The following is a 22,359-nucleotide window of genomic DNA, read 5'->3' on the forward strand; positions in this document are numbered from 1 at the left end:
GTGGCAGATGGTATACAACGTGGGGAAGTGTGAGGTCACGCACTTTGGTAGGAAGAATAGAGGCATAGACTATTTTCTAAATGGGGAGAGAATTCAGAAATCTGGAGTGCAAAGGGACTTGGGAGTCCTAGACCAGGATTCTCTTAAGGTTAACTTGCAGGTTGACGCGGTAGTTAGGAAGGCAAATGCAACGTTGGCATTTATTTCGAGAGGACTAGAATATAAAAGCAGGGATGTGCTGCTGAGGCTTTATAAGGCTCTGGTCAGACCACATTTAGAATATTGTGAGCAATTTTGGGCCCTGTATCTCAGGAAGGATGTGCTGGCCCTGGAGAGGGTCCAGAGGAGGTTCACGAGAATTATCCCAGGAATGAAAGGCTTAACATATGAGGGACGTTTGAGGGCTCTGGGTCTATATTCGATGGAGTTTAGAAGGATGAGGGGGGATCTGATTGAAACTTACAGAATACTGAAAGGCCTGGATAGAGTGGACGTGGGGAAGATGTTTCCATTAGTAGGAGAGACTAGGACCCGAGGGCACAGCCTCAGAGTAAAGGGAAGACCTTTTAGAACAGAGATGAGGAGAAACTTCGTTAGCCAGAGAGTGGTGAATCTATGGAATTCATTGCCACAGAAGGCTGTGGAGGCCAGGTCATTGAGTGTATTTAAGAGCGAGATAGATAGGTTCTTGATTGGTAAGGTGACCAAAGATTACGGGGAGAAGGCGGGAGAATGGGGTTGAGAAACTTATCAGCCATGATTGAATGGCGGAGCAGACTCAATGGGCCGAATGGCCTAATTTCTGCCCCTAAGTCTTATGGTCTCCCCCCACCCCATCCCCACTAGGGCTATCTGTACCTTGCTCATCCTGCTTTCTACCCTTAATGTCACCATTAGCACATCCTTTAGCTAATGTCAACACTGTCAACACCCCTTTGACCTTTTGTTTATGACATCTTTGGCAATCTCTCCTTTGCCTCCACCTATCACTGGCCCTCTATCCAGCTCCACCTGTCCAAGCCCCCTCAAACAGCTTATATTTCACCACATTTCTATTTCTCTTTAGTTCTGATAAAGAGTATTACAGACTCAAAATGTTAACTCTGTCTTCCTTGCCACAGATGGTGTCAAACCTGCTGAGTTTTTCCAGCAATTTTTGTTCTTGTCTCTAAAAATCTCTGTTCTTGGAGAATTCCTTCTTATACTTTGTTACATCGCAAAGTCTATGGAGATTGATTTAACCCAATCATTGCCGAGCCATCCTTTGAATGGACCGATTACAAAACCTGTCATTGAACCATCTACACCCGTCCAAGCCATGTCAAACTCTCAAACAATTGGCTTCCCCATGGTCCATCCCCAGGACAGGGAGTCAGCATTCCCAGGCCAACCAGTGAAAACATGGTGGCCTTAACACTGTCCTCTGGGAGCTGTTTATCTCCCTGCATATAGCAAGTCATCTGTTCTCAGCTATGCTACATTTATTGCTGAACTTTGGCCCCTTTTAAACCTTTTGGATCAATAAAACATTCGGTCAATGAAGACCCAAAGCACAATTTCCCATCCTGACACTTGTCAACCATCTTTACCCAAAGCGTAATCACAACAGGAGTAGAAACAGGAGAAATGTAACAATCGAATTAAAAATAAATGCACAACTAGTCATAGAATTTAATTTAACGTTTGCTAATTAGCAAGAAATGCCAAATTAGGGGTACCCCAGCATTCTTACAGTCCACACCTTGAGGGGAAGAGAACTCTCTCTCCGACTCCTCAATCAATTTCACTCTGTCATTTTCCAGTTCTGTTCTGGCCTCCGCTGGGGTAACATCTACCTGATCTTTTCTCCTCCTGAAGGAGCATCATGAGTTCTAAGTTACAAGTACATAAGGACATATGCTTCGAGCAACAGGTCAAGCATGGATGTACAAGATTCTCCAGCCCTCTCTTTATCCCTATCCAACTTGTGGCCAGTTCTTACTGAGTATTATTTCTCCCAAGCCCCTAATTGTTCAGTCCAAGTTCTTATCCCTTTTTAATTTAATTTTACTCACTTATTGACCATGACCAGTGTATTTAATTCTGTCCTGGTTGTTTTAAAGTCTGTTTCACTATGGAGTATGTGTCAATTCCTTGATGATGTCAAAATGTTGTCTCATTCCCCTGGTCACATTCATCATTTAATGTCATTCTGGGTGTCAGGTAGCTGTGCATGGTTGGGACCCGTTCTTCAGCGCACGTTCACCATGCATTTCCCGCTGTTAGTTGTCTCACACGTAACAAGTCACAGCTGCACACTCACACTGCTATCCCAAAATCATGACACATATTATCGACTTTCAGGTGACCTCATGAAAAGATCAAAGTGGGTAACAGTCTTGAGATCTTCTATAATCTCCCCAGTATAGTCCTGATATTTCAGGGAGTGGCCAGGCTTTCAAATGCGGTTTTCTCTTTTTAAAAATGTTCACAGGCAAAGGATACAAATATCTCACTTATTTTGTCTCTACACTTCTCTGAATTCATGGCAATGTATATGGGCACCTGATTGATATATTCCATTGAATTGCACCCTTGAGTTATCCCAATTCCTTTACTGTCCAGTACAGTATTTTCATAATATTTTTATTTAATGAAACAGAAAACAAAAAATCCCATTTGATTTCAGCTATTAACATATTTTGTTTGTTCTTTATTTTAGATGTCAGGCCTGGGTTGTTCTTCTTGGAGCAAGGGAGTTTGAGGGAAGATTTGATAGAGGTGTGCAGGAATATGACAGGTTTAGATAAGGTGGAGAAAGAAAAGCTGTTCCCATTAGCTGAAGTACAGGGACAAAGGGACACACATTTAAGGTTTTGGGCAGGAGATGTGAGGAAGAACATTTTTACACAGCAAGTGGTAATGATCTGGAACTCACTGCCTACGAGGGTGTTGGAAGTGGAGATGATGAATGATTTCAAAAGGAAATTGGATGAACACTCGAGGGAAATAAACCTGCAGGGCTACTGGGTAGAACAGCGCAATGGGACTGGTTGGTTTGCTCAACAGAGAGCTGGCATGGACTCAATGGGCTGAATGGCCTCCTTCTATGCCTAAATGACTCTATGATCTGAAGAGAACAATTTCAGCTGCTCCAGTCTCTCCAGCTAATTGAAGTCCCTCATCCTTGGTGCCGTTCTCGAAAATCTCCTCGGCACCCTCTCCGAGAACATCACATCTTTCCTAAATTGTGGGGCCCATTTATAGGGTTCATTTTTAGAGGGATACAGTTAGACTTGGGATCATTATGGAAAAGGACAAAGATAGAACAGGAGTAAAAGTACTAAATTGGGTGAAGACAAATTTTACAAAGCTCAGAGGTGAGCTGGTGAGAGTGGACAGGATACAGCTAGCAGAAGGAAGAACTGTGTCAAATCAGTGGGAGCCATTCAAAGGTGAGATTCTATGGGCACAGTGTAGACATGTCTCCACAAAGAAAAAGGGTGGTACTGCCAAATATAGAGCCCCCTGATTATCCAGAAGCATACAGGCCAAGATAAAGCAGAAAAAGAAAGCTTCTGACAGTCACAAAAGAGTTAATACTGTAGAAAGCCTAGGGGAGTATAAAAAGTACAGGAGTGAAGTAAAAATGGAAATTAGGAAAGCAGAGAGAGGATAAGAAAAAATGTCGACAGGTAAAATCAAAGAAAATCCCAAGATGTTTTACCAGTACATTAAGAGCAAGAGAATAACTAAGGAAAAGGTAGGGCTTATCAGAGATGTACATGGTAACTTGTGAGTTGATGTAGAAGATGTGGGCAGGGTTCTCAATGAGTATTTTGTCTCTGTCTTCACTAAGGAGAGGGATGATGCAGACATTGTAGTTAAAGGGGAAGAGTGAAATATTGGATGCAATAAGCATAGTGAGAGAGGACGTAATGGAGGGACTGACATCCTTGAAGGTGGATAAATCACTAGGGCAGATGGACTGTATCCCAATCTGTTGAAAGAAGCCAGGGAAGAAATAACAGATGCTCTGAGTACCATTTTCCAATCCTCACTAGATACCAGTGAAGTCCCAGAGGATTGGAGGTCTGTGAACGTTGTACCATTAGTTGAAAAGGATGCGAGGGATAGGCCAGAAAATTATAGGCAAGTCAGTATGACTTCAGTGATGGGAAAATTATTGAAAACAATTCTGAGGAGCAGAATAAACTATCATTTGCAAAGACACGGATAGATCAGGGATAGTCAGCCTGGTTTTGTTAGGGGAAGATCCTGTGTTACTAACTTAATAGAATTTTTTGAGGAAGTAACAAGGAAGATTTATGAGGATAGTGCAGTGGATGTTGTCTACAAGGATTTCAGTAAGGGATTTGACAAGGTCCCACATAGCAGACTTGTCAGGAAAGTGACAGGTTGGGTCCAAAATTGGTTCAGCAACAGGAAACTAAAGGTAATGGTCAATGAATGTTTTTGCGAATGGAAAACGGTTTCCAGTGATGTTCCACAGGGCTCAGTATTGGGGCCCTTGCTGTAAATATTAATGATTTAGACTTAAATGTGGGAGGCATGATTGGGAAATTTGTAGATGACACAAAAATTGGCCATGTAGTTGATAGTTGAAGAGGATAGCTGTCGACTCCAGAATTATATCAATGGTTTGGTTGAATGGGTGGAAAAGTGGCAAATGGAATTCAATCCTGAAAAGCGTGAAGTAATGCATTTGGGGAGGGCAAAAAAAACAAGGGAATGTTCAATAATCGGGAAGCTATTGAGAGGGATTGAGGAAGTGAGAGACCCTGGAGTGCATGTCCACAGTGCCTTGAAGGTGGCAAGACAGGTGGACAATATGGTCAAGAAAGCATATGGAATGCTTTCATTTATTGGGCGAAATATTGAATACAAAAGCAGGGATGTAATGATGTATAAAATTGTAGTTTGTAATTCACTGCCTAAGTTTGTGGTTGAGGCTGAAACACTCAACTCACTTAAAAGCTACCTGGACCTGCATCTGAAGTGCTGTAACCTGCAAGGCTACGGACCAGGTGCTAGAAAGTTTGGGTTAAAATGAGCGGCTAGTTTCTTATTTCTCTTTTTTGGCTGGTGCAGACACGATGGGATGAATGGCCTCTTTCTGCACCGTAACTTTTCTATGGTTCTATGGATAGAATTGAGAAGCAGGAAGGTTATCTTCCACTGGTTTGGAACCATGGTTAGACGACACTGGGAGGACAGTCAATATTTGTGATCTCCATTTAGAGAAAGGAGACAGACACACCGGAGAAGGTGGCAAAAATATTCAGAAGGATCAGACCAGAACTGAGAGCGTTTAACCCTCAGGAAAGGCTGGGCTGCCTTCCTCTAGAAAAGAGAAGACTGAAGGGTGACCTGATGGAAGTCTTTAAGATTATAAAGAGGCTCAATAATCCAATAGGCATTTCATGAGAAACCTCTCTACCCAGCAAGTGGTGAGAATGTGAAGCTTGCGACCACAGCGAGTGGTTGAGGTGAATAGCATGAATATATTTAAGAGGAAGCTAGATACACACATTAGGGAGAAAGGAATAGAAGGATATGCTGATGGGGGGAGTGGAGGCTCATCTGGAACATAAATACTGACATAGACCGATTGAGCTGACTGGCCTGGTCCCTGTGCTGTAGACTCAATGGAACAGAGACAAATGTATTTATTTTAGATATACCTGTAGTGGTGGGCAAAACACTATTTACTACCCAGGATAAAATAAATATACTTCACCAGCTTTTGTGGATCATTTCGGTGGAAACGTGCACTCACAGGCTGAAAGAGCATCAGCCCACTGGAAGCAAAGCTGTGAGGCCTGTCCAGCAGAAAGAAACCTCTGACCCTCCCACTTCACCAACCGTCAGAGTGAACATGGTTCAGTCCTGGATGTGATTAACAGCAGCAATAACAGCAGAATCCAACCCCTGTAATCACTTGTGAACTCACTGGTGTCTCAGCAGGTGAGATGAATCACTGAATCCCTTCCCACACTCAGAGCAAATGAATGGCCTCTCCCCAGTGTGAACACGCCGGTGTCTCTGCAGGTTGGATGAAGTAGTGAATTTTTTCCCACACTCAGAGCAGGTGAATGGCCTCTCCCCATTGTGAATGCGTTGATGTGTCAGCAGGCTGAATGAATGAGTGAATCTCTTCCCACATACGGAGCATGTGAATGGTCTCTCACTGGTGTGAAGGCACAGGTGTGTCTTAAGGCTGGATAACTGATTGAATCCCTTGCCACACTCAGAGCAGGTGAACGGCCTCTCCCCAGTGTGAACTCGCTGGTGTACGAGCAGGGTGGATGAATCAATATATCCCTTCCCACACTCGGAGCAGGTGAATGGCCTCTCCCCAGTGTGAACTCGCTGGTGTAACAGCAGGGCGGATGAATCAATGAATCCTTTCCCACAATCAGAGCAGGTGAATGACCTCTCCCCAGCGTGAACTCTCTGGTGTGTCACCAGATTGGATGACTGACTGAATCCCTTCCCACAGTCAGAGCAGGTGAATGGTCTCTCCCCAGCATGAACTCTCTGGTGTGTCTGCGGATGGGATGACTGACTGAACCCCTTCCCACACTCAGAGCAGGTGAAAGGCCTCTCCCCTGTGTGAACGCGTCGATGAGTTTCCAGCCCAGATGGGAACTGGAATGCCTTCCCACAGACACCACATTTCCATGGTTTCCCCATGGTGAGGGTGTCCTTGTGACTCTCTAGATTCAATGATCAGTTGAAGCCTTGCCCACAAAAAGAACATCTGTACGGTTCTCCCCACTGTGAATGATGCAATGTTTTTTCAGGATGTGTGACTGGTTAAAGCTCTTTCCACAGTCAGTTCACTGGAACACTCTCACTCAAGTGTGTGTGTGTGTCTTGGTACCTTTCTAGTTGCACTGATGTTCAAAATCTTTTGAAGGAGACAGACTAGACAAATGTTTCTCCATCTAGATTTAAAGGCTGATGGTATTCACGTCCCAATCAATCGAGTGACTCTGTCAGGCCTTGACGCTTTGTTTGGTATCTGTCTCCAAATCCTCCCCTTCTAATATTCTGTAAATGGAGTTTACAAAAGTCATCACTTTCAGTACAGGGTAGAAATTCAGAAAAGAAAAATCTAGTTTCTGTGGAACATTCTTTCCTCTCTCATTCCCCAAAACCTGTAAATATCTGACCCCAACAATCTCTCTCCATTCTCACTCCTCTGTAAATAATATACATCCATCTAGTTCTCATGAAGGTGTCATTCCAGGCTGATCAGCAGATTGACGCTCACCACTTCCTGTCCTGTACACAAGAGACCTGAAAATCTTCATGCAGGCTGCTAGCCTATATATGTATTTGTGTATATTGGTCAAAAAATTTGTGAGATATAAAGTTCTGTATTACTTAGGTAAGATATGGTGGGATGTGAGGAAGAACTTTATTTAGACAGCGAGTGGTCATGACCTGGGACTCGCTGCCTATGAGGGTGATGGAAACAGTGATGATTAACGATTTCCAAATGAAACTGGATGAACACTTGAAGGAAATAAACTTGCAAGGGAACAGGATATAGAGGGGGAATGGGACAGACTGGATTGCCCTACAGAGATTCAGCATGGACTCGAGCTGCCGACTGGAATCCCGCTGTGCCATAAGGACTCTATGGCTGGAAATAAATAATGTAGCTATCGTACTATTTTACAAAACTAGAAATAATAATAAATTACAGAACTATAAACAATATATCTACTATGTATCATATAACAACACTGACATATTGCTCTCGTTACAATCCCCTTAAAATAAGCAATTTCCCAGACAACCCCAACAGAATAAACCGAAGGACAAGGCTTCACTTTTTAAAAAAATTTACCGTAATTCTCAAACTAAAAGGCAAATAGTATTTGAATAGACAGGATAAATTTGACTTAAAATAGCTCATATAATTCAAACAGGTTCAACAAAATCAAAGCATTTCACTCCTCAGCATTTATGGCACTAATTCCAGTTACAGAGTCCCACATATCTCTGTATTTCCCAGGGGGAAGAAAGAAAGTGTTTTACCCACAGATGTTGGACAGAGGAGGAAGTTTTACTGTGTTTATAGACTCATAGACGTCTACAGCACAGAAGAAGGCCATTCAGCCCATCATGTCCGCGCCGGTCAACAAAGATCTGGCTACACTAATCGCATTTTCCAGCACTTGGTCCATAGCCCTGGAGGCCATGGCAATGCAAGTGAATATCTAAATACCTCTTAAATGTTACCAGAGTTTCTGACTCAACCACCCTTTCAGGCAGTGAGTTCCAGACCCTCACTAGACTCTGGGTGAAAAAATTTCTCAACTCTGTTCTTAGCCTTCTACCTCTTGCCTTATTGACCCCTCTGCTGATGGAAAAAGTATCTTCAAATCCACCCTATCTATGCCCCTCATAATCTTATGCACCTCTTTCAGGCCCCCTCTCAACCTTCGCTGCTCCAAGGAAAACAACCCCAGCCTATCCAATCTCTCCTCACAGCTCAGACCCTCCAGCCTAGGCAGCATCCTGGTAAATCTCCCTCTGCACCCTCTCCAGTGCAATCACATCCTTCCTATAATGTGGTGACCAGAACTGCACACAGTACTCTCGCTGTAGCCTAACCAGCGTTTTATACGGTTCCAGCATAACCTCCCTGCTCTTGTATTCGATGCCTCGGCTAATAAAGGCAAGTATCCCATATGCCTTCTTAACCACCTTATCTACCTGCCCTGCTACCCTCAGGGATCTGTGGATATGCGCACCAAGGTCACTCTGATCTTCAGTACTTTCCATGGTCCTGCCATTCACAGTGTCATCCTCGCCTTGTTAGCCCTCCCCAAGTGCATTAACTCACACTTTTCCGGGTTGAATTCCATTTGCCACTGCTCTGCCCACCTGACCTACCCTCGTTTGTGAAGCTAAGAACAAATCCGGTGCTGTTTAAAGTCAAACTACATGACGTGGAAGAAAATAAAGGAGCACAGATTATAAACTCCCCTCCTCCACTCCCTCAGCTGACAGTCCAGCACGCAGGCGCAGAAAGAGGTGCTGACCTGACCTTCGCTGTCCGGAGCAGGCGCAGTGCAGTTGCCGCCATCGGTCGCGCTCGATCTCTTTTCGGACCAGCCAGCCGCCGTAGACAGTGTGGGGGAGGAGGAGTTCGCCGAGCGGCGTCTCGTTCTGGCTGGAGCCGTCAGCCGGTTACCTGGAAACCTTGGCTCGAGGAGTCGGGGAACAATGGGTGGGGGTGGGGCTCCCGTGTCCGCGCGCCTGGCCTGCAGACTGGAACCCGAGGACGTCACCGCGGAGCAGAGTGATTCCTATTGGCTGATTCAGGCAGAATTCCATTGTGGACGTCACACCCCTTCCTACTGTATCCCTCATTAAGAAATACAGTGCTATATGTCACACATTTTTAGTCCACTTATATGTACATACCAGCAGCCTCCATAAACATTTTCGGTCTCTGGTTCCAGGACATGCAGCACTGACCATGGTCTGTCGATCAGCATGAATCGCTCCTTCAGGACAATTGGGAGGTTCAAAGTTATGTGCGGCAAAGTAAGAATGGGGAGGAGGTGTCTGGGATGACTTTTGGATGAAAGAAGAATGAACGTTCCATAGAAACTAGAATTGTCTGTTCTGAATTTCTATCCTGTACTGACAGTGATGATTTTTGTAAACTCCTTTTACAGGATATTAGGAAGGAGAGGGTTTGTAGACAGAAATCTCAAACCAAATGTTTCCTCAAGATCTGACAGTCACTCGATTTATCAGGACCTGAATATCATCAGCCTTTGAACCTAGAGGGTAAAATGTTTGCCTGTTATGTCTGCTTCAAAAGGTTTTAAACATCAGTGTGACTGGAAAAGCACCGAGACACACAAATACCTGAGTGAGGGTGTTCTAATGCACAGATTTTAACCAGTTCAACCCGTTTAAACAGCCTGAAAAAAACATCACGTCATTCACAGTGGGGAGGGACTGTACATGTGTTCTGTGTGAGGGCGAGGCTTCAACTGATTGTCCAACCTGGAGAGACACAAGGACACCGGCACCATGGAGAAACCGTGGAAATGCGGGGAATGTGGGAAAGATTTCAGATGCCCATCTAAACTGGAGATTCATCGACGCAGTCACAATGGGGAGAGACCGTTCACCTGCTGTGAGTGTGGGAAGGGATTCAGTCATTCATCTGTGCTGCTGACACACCAGCAAGTTCACACTGGGGAGAGGCCATTCACCTGCGCTGAATGTGGGAAGGGATTCAGTGATTCTTCCACCCTGCAGAAACACCAGCGAGTGCACACTGGGGAGAGGCCATTCACCTATTATGAGTGTGGGAAGGGATTCAGAGATTCATCCACCCTGCTGACACATCAGCGAGTTTACACTGGGGAGAGACCGTTCATTTGCTCCCTGTGTGGGAAGGCATTCACTCGGATATCTAACCTTCTGAGACACCGACGAATTCATAAATGACTGCATGGGTTAGATTCTTCTGTCATTGCTGCTGTTAATTATATCCAGCACAGAACCATGTTCATTCCATGTGGGATCATCCAGCAGGAGCCAGCACAAGCCAGCTGACTGAGGGGGTGGTGGGGGCTGGTGCAAGAACTTCTTGTGGACTGAGGCTGCTTCCCTTCAGAGGCCACTGAGTACATTGTGGGATCATCTTTCTGGTCTGAGAATCCACTCCTTTCCCCCTGTATAATGCTGGCTGAGAATAGACATCGGGGCTCAATGTACTGACAGTACCTCTGCCACTGAAGATGGGTGGAGGTAATGTTCTCATCCCTGTTATTCTGTTTGTCTGTAAGCAATTTATCTCACAAACTAATGGCAGATTTTACCGGAACCTGGTACACTGACAGGGTATGAACCACAGAAGAACTGATTTATTTTTGGTGAAGATCGGGATCCTGGAATTTATTTCAAGGATCCGCTCACATTGGCAGATCGGTAGAATTGACTTTTTCTTTTCGATTTTTGTGATTTGTTTTATTTCGAATGGTGATTGTTTTACAATGCTGTGGATTGTTTCTGCTGCTGGGGTGGAATTTGTCACAGCTGTCAAAATGTCAACAGTTTTCAGAGCAGGTTGCCGGATGTGGATTTGCCTGAAGCCTCTTCAATGAGATGGACACTCTTAATAAGAACATTTATTCTTTCAGCTTTGGAGTTACAGAGTTTGTTTTCAACCCTGTTTGTTTGTCTGTCTGTAACAATATGTCTAAAAAACTAATGGATGGATTTGAACAAAATGTGCTACACAAATAAGATATGGCCGAAGGAAGAAATGATTAGATTTGGTGAACATGTGGACTGGAACCAGATCCTGGATTTTTTAAAAACAAAAAACTACTGCGGATGCTGGAAATCCAAAAGAAAAACAGAATTACCTGGAAAAATTCAACACCTCTTTGATCCTTTTGTCTGTGACATCTTTTGATTATCTGCTCCTATCACTGCTTGCTTGTCCCTACAACCACCCCACCCTCAATTTCTCTCCCCCCGCCCCCCACCTTAAACCAGCTTATATTTCACCCCTCTCCTAACTATACTTCAGTTCTGTTGAAGGGTCATGTGAACCTGAAACGTCAACTCTTTTCTTCTCCACCGATGCTGCCAGACCTGCTGAGTTTTTCCAGGTAATTCTGTTTTTGTCCTGGATTTTTTAATATTCATATGCATGGCCTGGTCCTCTGCAGGCAAAAGGAATTTGTCTAGGCATTGCACCTTTTCAATTAAACAAAAACATGGGGGACAATTGTTCCCTGATGCATTCGCCAGGGCAACATCTTGACCAATCAGATTCGACTTGCCATCCAACCAGCACCCTGTTTCTCAGTATTAATTGTTCCCTTTGAAATATGGTATTCTTGCATCTATCCTGATGAGTGCTAGGTGAAAAGCTTTGACATGTCTCTTTTTTTTCCAGGAACATTCAAATTGTTTAAATAATTTGTCAACATTGGGAGGTTGGGTGAAATAATTTTTTTTTCTCTCTCCAACAATTTATCATAAACAATGATAAATTGCCTGGAAGATGACATACATTTGCACTCTCTCTTTCCTTCACTTTGTATTTCTCCCAGTACACTAATTGGGGTTTCTCTCTGCCTCTCCCTCACACTGTGTTTCTCTCAGTTCACTGACTGAAGTCTTTCTCTCTCCCTCACACTGTTTCTCTCAGTGCACCAACTGGGCTATCTTTCTCTCCCTCTCACACTGTGTTTCTCTCAGTACACTAACTGGGTTCTCTCTCTCACTCTCTCTGTCTCTCCCTCTCACTATCTCTCTCCCTCACCCTGCGTTTCTCTCAGTACACTGACTGAGGTCTCTCCCAATCCTTGTTACTGTCAGTATAAATCCTGATTTGAAAAGGCACGGATTACTCAAGGACAGTCAGCATGGATTTGTCAAGGGAAGGCTGTGTCTGACTAAATCAATTAAATTTTTTGAGGACATAACAAGAAGGGTTGATGAGGGTACTGCATTTGCTGTGGCCGATATGGATTTTAGCAAGGCTTTTGATAAGGATCCATATGGCAAACTGATCAGTCAATTAAACATTCATGGGATCCAAGTGGAAGTAGCAAGTTTGATCCAATACTGGCTCAGTGGCAGGAAACAAAAGGTAATGTTCAATAGATGTTTTTGTGATTGGAAGACTGTTTCCAGTGGGGCTCCACAGGTAACAATACCCGTCACTTACTGTTTGTGATATATATCAATGATTTAGACTTAAACATAGGAGTTATGATTAAGAAGTTTGCAGATGATGCACAAATTGGCTGTGGGTTTGATAGTGAGGAAGAAAGCTTTAGACTACAGGAAGATATCAATGGACTGGTCAGGTGGGCAGAGAAGTGACAAATGGAATTCAAGCCCGGAGAAGAGTGAGGTAATGAATTTGGTGAAGGCTAACAAGGCAATGGATTTACCACAATATATGGTAGGATAGTGAAAAATGTAGAGGAACAGAGGGACCTTGGAGTTTATCTCCGACCATCCCTGAAGGTAGCAGCACAGGTAGATAAGGTGGTTAAGAAAGCACAGTAGATACTTTCCTTTAATAACCGAGGTCTAGAATATAAGAGCAGGGAGGTTATGCTAGAATTGTATAAAACACTAGTTGGACCACAGCTGGAGTACTGTGTACAGTTCTGGTTACCAAATTACAGGAAGAGTGTGATCGCACCAGAGAGGGTACAGAGGACATTTATGATGATGTTACCAAGAATGGAGAATTTTAACAATGAGGAAGGATTGGAGAGGCTGGGTTTTTTTCCTTTGGAACAGAAGAGGCTGAAGGAAGATTTGTATGTATTTCTGAGGGGCCCACATAGAGTGAATATTTCCCATAGCAGAGAGGCCAGTAACCAGGGAGCATTGATTTACAGTCATTGCTGGAAGGATTAGAGGGGAGTTGAGTAATTTTTTCACCCAGAAGGTGTGGAGGTTTGGAACTCACTGCCTGAAAGGTTGGTAGATGCAGAAATCCTCATCATAATTTAAAAAAAAATCTTGGATATGAACTTGAGGTGATGTAACCTACAGGGATACAGACCAGGAGCTGAAAGGTGGTGTTAGACTGGATTGTTCTTTTTTGGCTGCCACAGACATGATGGACCGAATGGCCTTCTCTGCTGTAAATATATTATGTACCTATGAGAGGGCAGATGGGACCCCAGTTTAACCTCTCATTTGAAATACAGAACCTCCGACAGTGCAGCATTCTCTCAGTACTGACATTGATTTAGAGGGGTGGAAAGGTTTAAAGAGGGAAACCCCGAGTTCAATCCCAGAGAATTTTGAGGTAATTAATTTGAGGAAGGCTAACAAAGCAAGGGAATACAGAACAAATGGTAGAATAGTGAGAAATGTAGAGGAACAGAAGGACCCTGGAGTGTATGCCTACAGACTCCTGAAGGTAACAGCACAGGTAGATAAGGTGGTTAAAAAAGCACTTGGAATATTTTTCTTTAATAGCCGAGGCCTGCGTATCTCCAGCACTTTCCGCTTGTATTTAAATCTATATCCTTACGCTTGAAGTTAACAAACTGATTGGCTAAGGGGGCGTCACAATAAAATACAGTAACTACCCACATAATTTCTGTCAGTGCGCCCTCCCACCCCCACATTTCATCCAGGTCTGACGAGCTTCGAGATTGGGATCCGGAAGAGTAATGGCGGCCATAGCTCCCACAATCCTCCGCGCTGGTGAAACCGCTCCATCCGCCACGCGGCAGGCGACCCAGGACTGCGCATGACCAAGGGAGAGAGAAGCTGCGCATGTGTGGAGGAGAGCCCATATCTCCCCCCCAATTTTTATTATGTTGAGATGTTGACCAATGGGAAGACTTGGAGGACCGGAAGTACTCTGGTGCTCCAGTCAATCAGAGCGCAGGCTTTGTGTCTCCAGCGCTTGAGCTTCACAGAGACGAAAACTTCCTCCTGTGTCCAACATCTGTGAGTAAAACACTTTCTTTTCTCCCCCTTTCCATTTCTTTTCTAATTCTGAGTTTAAATTGTTGATTTGCAGGAACTGAAGGGAAATGAAGTGAATCCAGGGAGGGTGCAGACTCTGGAAAGGTTAGCCCATCTCTCACTCTTAAAGACATTGAGATCCTTTGCTCCCTCAGCTCGACACATTTATTTGTCTGGCTAAAAGGATGGTCTCTTTCTTAATGTTCATAATTAAGGGGATGGTTTCCCCAGGAGATGGCTGACATTTAAGGGACAGTAAATTAATATTGGAAGAGTTATGTCGAGTGTTGTTATATGATACATATTAGAGATATTATTTATGGTTCTTTAATCATGTACATTTATTATTATTTCTATTCTTGTAATATATGAGGTGGTAGCATTTTACATTTCCAACCATAGAGTCATTTTGGCATTCAGTGACTTGAGTCCATGCCAATTCTCCAAGATTAGCCTGGAGTCTCCAGGAATTGAAGACCATTCTCCAGTTCACTGCTGTGTGCAACCCTGGAGAAAATTCATCAGGAAATTAATAAAGATTGTATTTTTTTGTAATTTTCTTAGAACATTTCACTTTGCCAGATATAAAAATATTGAAAATGTGTGTGGGGATGGAGGTGGGGTGGTGGGCAGCTGGGGAGGGCGTGGAAGGCTGCTTGGCTGACAGTTGAGCATTATCCAAGTGGGTAATGAGTCTTTTTGCTTTCCAGTTGGTATAGGAAGGCAGTGTGCCACAAGGTTGGCTGTGTTGGTTGATTAACAGCTGGAACATGGAGGTAAATCATGCGGTGAAACCTCCAGGAATACATTTCATCACAGTTGGCAAGCTTAGTCCTCACTCACTCTCCATAAAGCAATCCAGGCAGTTCCATTCACCCTGTAGATTCTCATAGTCTTGCAAGTTTATTTCCTTCAAATGCCTACTCATTTCATCCTCAAATCATTGTTAATATCTGCTTTTACCAGCATCGTAGGCAGCAAGTTCCAAGTAAATCTAAGAGTACTGTATCTGTAACTCAGCATCAGAGTACTGTATCTGTAACTCAGCATCAGAGTACTGTATCTGTAACTCAGCTTTAGGGTACTGTATCTCTAACTCAACATCAGAGTACTGTATCTGTAACTCAGCATCAGAGTACTGTATCTGTAACTCAGCATCAGAGTACTGTATCTGTAACTCAGCATCAGAGTACTGTGTCTGTAACTCAGCATCAGAGTACTGTGTCTGTAACTCAGCAGAGTACTGTCTCTCTAACTCAGCTTTAGGGTACTGTATCTCTAACTCAACATCAGAGTATAGTATCTCTAGCTCAGTAATAGAGTACTGTATCTCTAACTCAGTAGTAGAGCACTGTATCACTCAGCAATAGAGTACTGTACCTCCAGCTCCACAATAGAGTGCAGTATCTCTATATCAGTATTGGAGTACTGAATATTACACACATTTTTAGTCCTGTGATAGATTTTCATGCCTCCCTGTCCAGAACAGGAAGCGGTGAGTGTGGAACTGTCAATTAGCATGATTTGCCACATTCAGGAGAATTGGGAGGGTGAACATTAGGTAATGCAGAGTTAGAAAGGAGGGAGAGTGTGTGGGATGGAGATTTACACATTTTGGAGCGTAGGAGGGAAGAATGTTCCTTAGAAATTAGAATTGTCTGTTCTGAATTTTTATTCTAGACTGATGACATGTGTGAACTCCTTTTACAGGATATTAGAAGGGGAGGATTTGCAAACAGAAATCGGCATACAAAAATCACGTCAAGATCTGACAGTCATTCAATTCATGGGAGCTGAATATCATCAGCCTTTGAATCTAGGAGAAATGTTTGTCTGTTCTGATTGCTTCAAAACGTTTTAAACATCAGTGTGACTGGAAAAGCATTGAGACACACACACCCAAGTGAGAATTTTCCAGTGTACTGACTGTGGAATAACCTGAAGAAACACAGGGACACCTGAACCATGGAGAAACCGTGGAAATGTGGGGATTGTGGGAAAGGATTCCGTTCCCCGTCTGTGCTGGAAATTCATCGACACAATCACACTGGGGAGAGGCCGTTCGCCTGCTCCGAGTGTGGGAAGGGATTCACACGATCATCCACACTGCTGACACACCAGCGAGTTCACACCGGGGAGAGGCCATTCACCTGATCTGAGTGTGGGAAGGGATTCACTCAGTCATCCCACCTACTGATACACCAGCGAGTTCACACTGCGGAGAGGCCATTCACTTGCTCTGTGTGTGGGAAGAGGTTCCCTCATCATCCAACCTGCTGAGACACCAGCAGGTTCACAGTGGGGAGGGGGCCTTCACCTGTTCTCAGTGTGGGAAGGGATTCAGTGATTCATCCAACCTATTTTCACACCAGCGGGTTCACACTGGGGAGAGGCCGTTCATGTGCTTTGTGTGTGGGAAGGGATTTACTCAGTCATCCAGCCTGCAGACACACCAGCGAATTCACACTGGGGAGAGGCCGTTCCCCTGCTCTCAGTGCGGGAAGGGATTCACTCAGTTATCCAACTGGTGACACACCAGCGAGTTCACAGTGGGGAGAAGCTATTCATCTGCTCCGAGTGTGGGAAGGAATTCACACAGTCACAACACCTGCTGAGACATCAGCGAGCTCACCAGTGCTTCCAGAGATTGGATCCTGCTGCTATTGCTGCTGTTAATCACATCCAGAACTGAACCATGTTCATTCTGAAAGTTGGTAGGGCCAGAGGGTTTCTTTCTGATGGACTGGTCAGTCTCATGACTTTGCTTCCAGTGGGCTGATGCTCTTTGAATGTGGGAGAGCACATTTCCACTGAAATGATCCACAAAAGCTGATGAAGTACATTTAATTATCCTGGATAGTAAATAGTGTTGTTCCTACCAGGTCGATCTAAAATAAATAAATTTGTTTTTCTCCCATTGAGTCTACAGCACATGGCCAGGCCAGTCGGCTCCATTGGTATATGTCAGTATTTGTGCTCCACATCAGCCTCCACCCACCCCTCTTCATCTCCCCCATCAGCATATCCTTCTATTCCTTTCTCCCTCTTGTTTGTATCTAGCTTCCCCTTAAATGTATTCATGCTGTTCACCTCAACCACTCACTGTGATAGCGAGTTCCACATTCTCACCACTCACTGGATAAAGAGGTTTCTCATGAAATCCCCATTGGATTATTAAACCCCTTCATAATCTTAAAGACTCCCATCAGGTCACCCTTCAGACTTCTCTTTTCTAGAGAAAAGCAGCCCCAGACTTTCGCGAGGGTTGAAATGCTCTCGTTTCTGGTATTATTCTTGTGAATATTTGTTGCCACTTCTCCAGTGCCTTTATTTCCCTTTTCTAAATGGACATCAAAAATGTTAACAGTCCTCCCAGTGTAGTCTAACCACGGTTCGAAACAAGTTGAACATAACCTCCCTGCTTTTCAATTCTGTCCCTCTAGAAAGGAACCCGACATCTGAGCCCCGCACTTTAGACAAGATGTGAAATTGTGCGAGAGGGCGCAGAGGAGAATCGTGAGAATGCACCAGAGATAAGGGTCTTCAGTTAGTCGGAGAGACGGGAGCAGCTGAAATTTCTGTCTTTCGATCACAGAGTCATTAGGGCAGAGAAGGAGGCCATTCAGTCCATCGAGTCTATGTCGACTCGACAGAGCAAACTAGTCAGTCCCATTGCCCTGTTCTATCCCTGTTACCCTGAATGTTTATTTCCCTCAAGTGTCCATCCAATTTCCTTTTGAAATTATTCATTGTCTCCTTTTCCACTGCCCTTATAAGCGGTGAGTTCCAGGTCATTCCCACTCACTGTGTAAAATATTCTTCCTCACATCCCCCTGCATCTCCTCCCCAAAAGCTTAAATCCGTGTCCCCCAATCCTTGTACCATCAATTAATGGGAACAGCTGTTCTTTGTCCACTTTATGTAAACTTGTCATAATCTTGTACACCTCTATCAAATCTCCCAGAACCTGAGAAGAAATGACTTGCTGGGTGTCTTCGGGCTGGCATGGACAAGATGGGCCGAATGACCTCCTTCTGTGCTATAACTTTTCTATGGTTCTATGTGGGAACCATGGCGTCTGGGACAGACCAGGGAGCATTTAAGTGGAGATTGCGCTTCTATCCAGAGTGTAATGGTAATGCTGCTGCACTTTGATACTACTGCTCAGACATGAGCAAGTGTCAGCTCTTAGTTGAATAATATCTAGCCACTGTCACCAATAATTGTTATCACTGTGAATCATTTAAGAGTTTGGGAAAGGGGGACAAAGGGTTAATTAACTCCATGAACCCCATTTTCTAACATCGCTGTGTCAAAAATAAAATCTCATCTCCCCCTGTGGCTCCTTTACCTTAGAGGGACTCATTTTCTGTTAAAGAGCCTCCCACTCTTCTCTAAAGTGCATAAATCTAATCATGTAAAGCCCAGCAAAATCGAATACTTTTTCTGATAAAAGTTTATTCATGAAACAGAACATGGTTAAAAAGAAGAAAATTACTTAAGGATCAAAGACAACCAGAGTAAAAGGATGTGCACAATGTTCTGGACCCAAATGGTTTCTCTACAGCTCCTCTGTACGCTGTTCCCATCACTCCCCGCTTTGCTCACAGGGGAACTGAACCCCAGGGGTCACGTGACTATCAGCCCCGGTCGCCCCCCCCCACTCCTTCCTCAATTGGTTGGAGGCCCACTTCCCAATCAGCCTTCCAGCATCTTCCTATTAGTCAACACCCATGGCAATTTCTGAAATGCGATGCAGACCCTGTTATTCTCAGCTAAATTCAGCCCTCAGCTCCATCATTGACATGAGCAAGAGACAGAAAGGAGCCAGAGGCTCAAATGGGAGCTCAAAACTTGTGGCTGTAAGCCAACACTAACATTTGTCAGTCAAATACATGTTATTTATATTGGAGTTTTGATTATTAGATTTAGGCACTAGAGGCAAAATGTGGGGAATTTAAAGGATAACTTTCCCTTCCTAACTTTGTATTGTCTATACTGTCAGCCATGGCTTAGTGGATCACACTCATATCTCTGAGTTAGAAGGCTGAGGGCTGAAGACTCACTCCAGGGACCTGAGGACAAAAAGCAAAGTCAATATTCCAAGTGCGAGCACTGAGGGAGTGCTGCACTGTTGGAGCTGCTGTTCTTTGGATGAATTGCTAACTCAAGGGCCCTGTCTACCCCTTTGGGCGGAGATGGAAGTTCCCATGGCCAATAAAGAAGAGCAGGGGAGCTATCCCAGGTGTCCCGGCCAATATTTATCATTCAACATCACTAAAAACAGATCATCTGCTCATTATCACCTTGATGTTTGTGGGGTCTTGCTGTGTGTAAACTGGCTGCCATGTTTCCAACTTTACGACAGTGACTACACTTCAAAAGTACTTCATTTTGTGATGTATTGTGGTTGTGAAAGACACTATATAAATGTAATATCTTAAATTTAAGATTTATATTATCTGATCTTGCGATCTGTAACTTAATTGATTTCAGCCTGCCACTTAATAAATTCACTTTGGTCCAAACAAGATTTTAACCAATTAAGGCAAAGGCAGACTTCTCTGGATAGTAAACTTAAAAAAAAACTTTTTTTATTCATTCATGGGATGTGGGCGTCGCTGGCTAGGCCAGCATTTATTGCCCATCCCTAACTGCCCTTGTTCAGAGGGGCATTTAAGAGTCTGGAGTCACATGCAGGCCAGATCAGGTAAGGGCAGCAGATTTCCTTCCCTGACAATGGTTTCATGAGTCATCACCAGCCTTTTAATCTCAGATTCCTATTGAATTCAAATTCCATCATCTGCCATGGTGGGATTTGAACCCTGGTCCCCAAAGCATTACCCTGGGTCTCTGGATTACTAGTCCAGCGACAATACCACTACACCATTGCCTCCCCCAGACATTATAAGATAAAGGTTTACTTAACGATTTTAAGACATTAACTTTTGCAACTTCATGTGGGTGATCAGTCTGTAGAAGCGTCACCCTCTCTGGCTCCTTCTTTGACAGTAATTTCCTTGGAACTCAGCCTTGGGAATCTCCAGTACTTGGCTAGCAAGGAAGACCTTTGGAACCTCTACTTTTATCCCCAAAGTGACCATTACCTCACATCAGAGTGGGGCTTGTTGTAACATGACAATTGGTCAATTTAGTTGCTAGATTAATTGTATTCACAATTACTTACACGACCTTCTCTCATTATCATCGACAGGAAGACAATAGAACTGTTTCATACTATCCCTTTATCTGATTCTATACAATGACAGGTTTTCAGACAGTTTCAAATGTTGAGGCTAATCAGAGCTTGAAGGTCTCTCTTGCCAGTACATTTATCTTCATTGCACATTCTTTACATACACAGCAATGAAGGTTTCACATCTTTACAGTGAATAAAACTCAGTCTTTTACTATAACTACTGATTCATTATTGATTCATTAATTGTAACTCAATTAAGGCTCACTACTTAAACATCTGTTACTGACTGATAGTTAATACAGTAATATTTAATTAATACATTTGGTTAATACAAGATACAGTGGTTCAAAACAACAGATTATGGAAAACAATAGCTTTATTTTTTACTAATCTTGATTGGATTAAACATGAGCCTTATTCTTAAACTGGATTTTGGCAGAATATGATGTCCTATAGCTTATCAAAATTAGAAAATAATTTATTTGTTTAAACAATTTCTGCTAGCTCTGCAGTTTCTAGAAAAAATAAGTTTATATGGTGTTCATTTTTAAAATGCAGATGCACCCTTTATAATATAATTATCTATTACATTGATTCACTAAGTGGTAACTTATTCAAGGTTCATTACTGAATAATCATCTGGTTCATGACTGGCTATTAATACAAAACCAATAGGTATTTAATAAAGAAAAGTTATACAATGGACAAAAGTTTCAAGAAGCCACATGTTAAGAGTTTAAAATGGCTTCCTTGACCTTGTTACTTATAACAGTGAATAGAGGATGAAAGTGATTGAATTTTAAAATGAAATTTGACTATCCCGCCCTGTCTATAGTTTCATACATTACAATGATGAAACTTCAAAACTACTTCATTGGCTGCAGAACACTTTAAGAGGTCCTGTGGTCCTGAGAGGTGCTATAGAAACGTATTGTTTCATAATTGTCCAGAAAATTGGATATATTACACACAATCCCCTCGTCAAGATCATTGATAAAGATTGAACCTTAATTTTGTGTAATAACCACATCTTTGCCACCATTTTGAATACTATGTGAAACTTCAAACACACAATATCCTGAATTATTTGTTTTAAAACACAGCAAGTTGTTGTGATTTGGAACGCACTGCCTGAAAATGGTGCGAGAAGCAGATTCACTTCTATCTTTAAAAAGGGATCTGGACAGATTCTTGAAAGGAAAAGAAAACTGCAGGGCGACTGGATTAATTGGGTTGTTTTTCAAAGAGCCACCATGAGCATGATGGGCATAATGGCCTCCCTCTTTGCTCTGTGAGCCTCGTAGGCATTTAAAGTGAGTGGTCATGACCTGGAATCTGCTTCCACTCGAGGGTAAGAGAAGCGGGGATAATTGGGTGGACAAATAAACCTATAGGTACGTGAGGATGGAACGGGGCAATGGAACTAACTGATTCACTCTGGAGAGCTGGCATGCAATTGATGGGCCGAATGCATAATTCTATGATCTAAAGAGAGCAATTTCATCTACTCCAGTCTCTCCAACTAACTGAAGTCCCTCACCCCTGGTGCCGTTCTCATAAATCCTGTCTCCAGCCTCTCAAAGAATTCACATCTTTCCTTTAATGTATGGTCCATATGTAGGGTTCCATTATAGAGGGATAGAATTGAAAAGCAA

At 43.3% G+C, this 22,359-nt stretch overlaps 2 protein-coding genes across 2 annotated transcripts in view; one reads left to right on the forward strand and one right to left on the reverse strand.

Moving 5' to 3' along the window:
• The window catches only part of LOC144674512 (uncharacterized), a 48,413-nt gene that overhangs the window by 24,189 nt on the left and 1,865 nt on the right, over window positions 1-22,359 (reverse strand). Inside the window, 1 exon segment of the mRNA XM_078535821.1 lies at window positions 5,950-6,697. Within this exon segment, the coding sequence (XP_078391947.1) occupies window positions 5,950-6,697 (748 nt within the window).
• LOC144674515 (uncharacterized) overlaps window positions 1-22,359 on the forward strand; it is a 49,987-nt gene that overhangs the window by 6,079 nt on the left and 21,549 nt on the right. Inside the window, 2 exon segments of the mRNA XM_078535824.1 lie at window positions 10,146-10,328; window positions 16,563-16,760. Of these exon segments, the coding sequence (XP_078391950.1) occupies window positions 10,146-10,328; window positions 16,563-16,760 (381 nt within the window).

The sequence above is a fragment of the Cetorhinus maximus genome, unplaced genomic scaffold, assembly GCF_964194155.1.
Source record: "Cetorhinus maximus unplaced genomic scaffold, sCetMax3.hap1.1 HAP1_SCAFFOLD_681, whole genome shotgun sequence".
Lineage (NCBI taxonomy): Eukaryota > Metazoa > Chordata > Chondrichthyes > Lamniformes > Cetorhinidae > Cetorhinus > Cetorhinus maximus.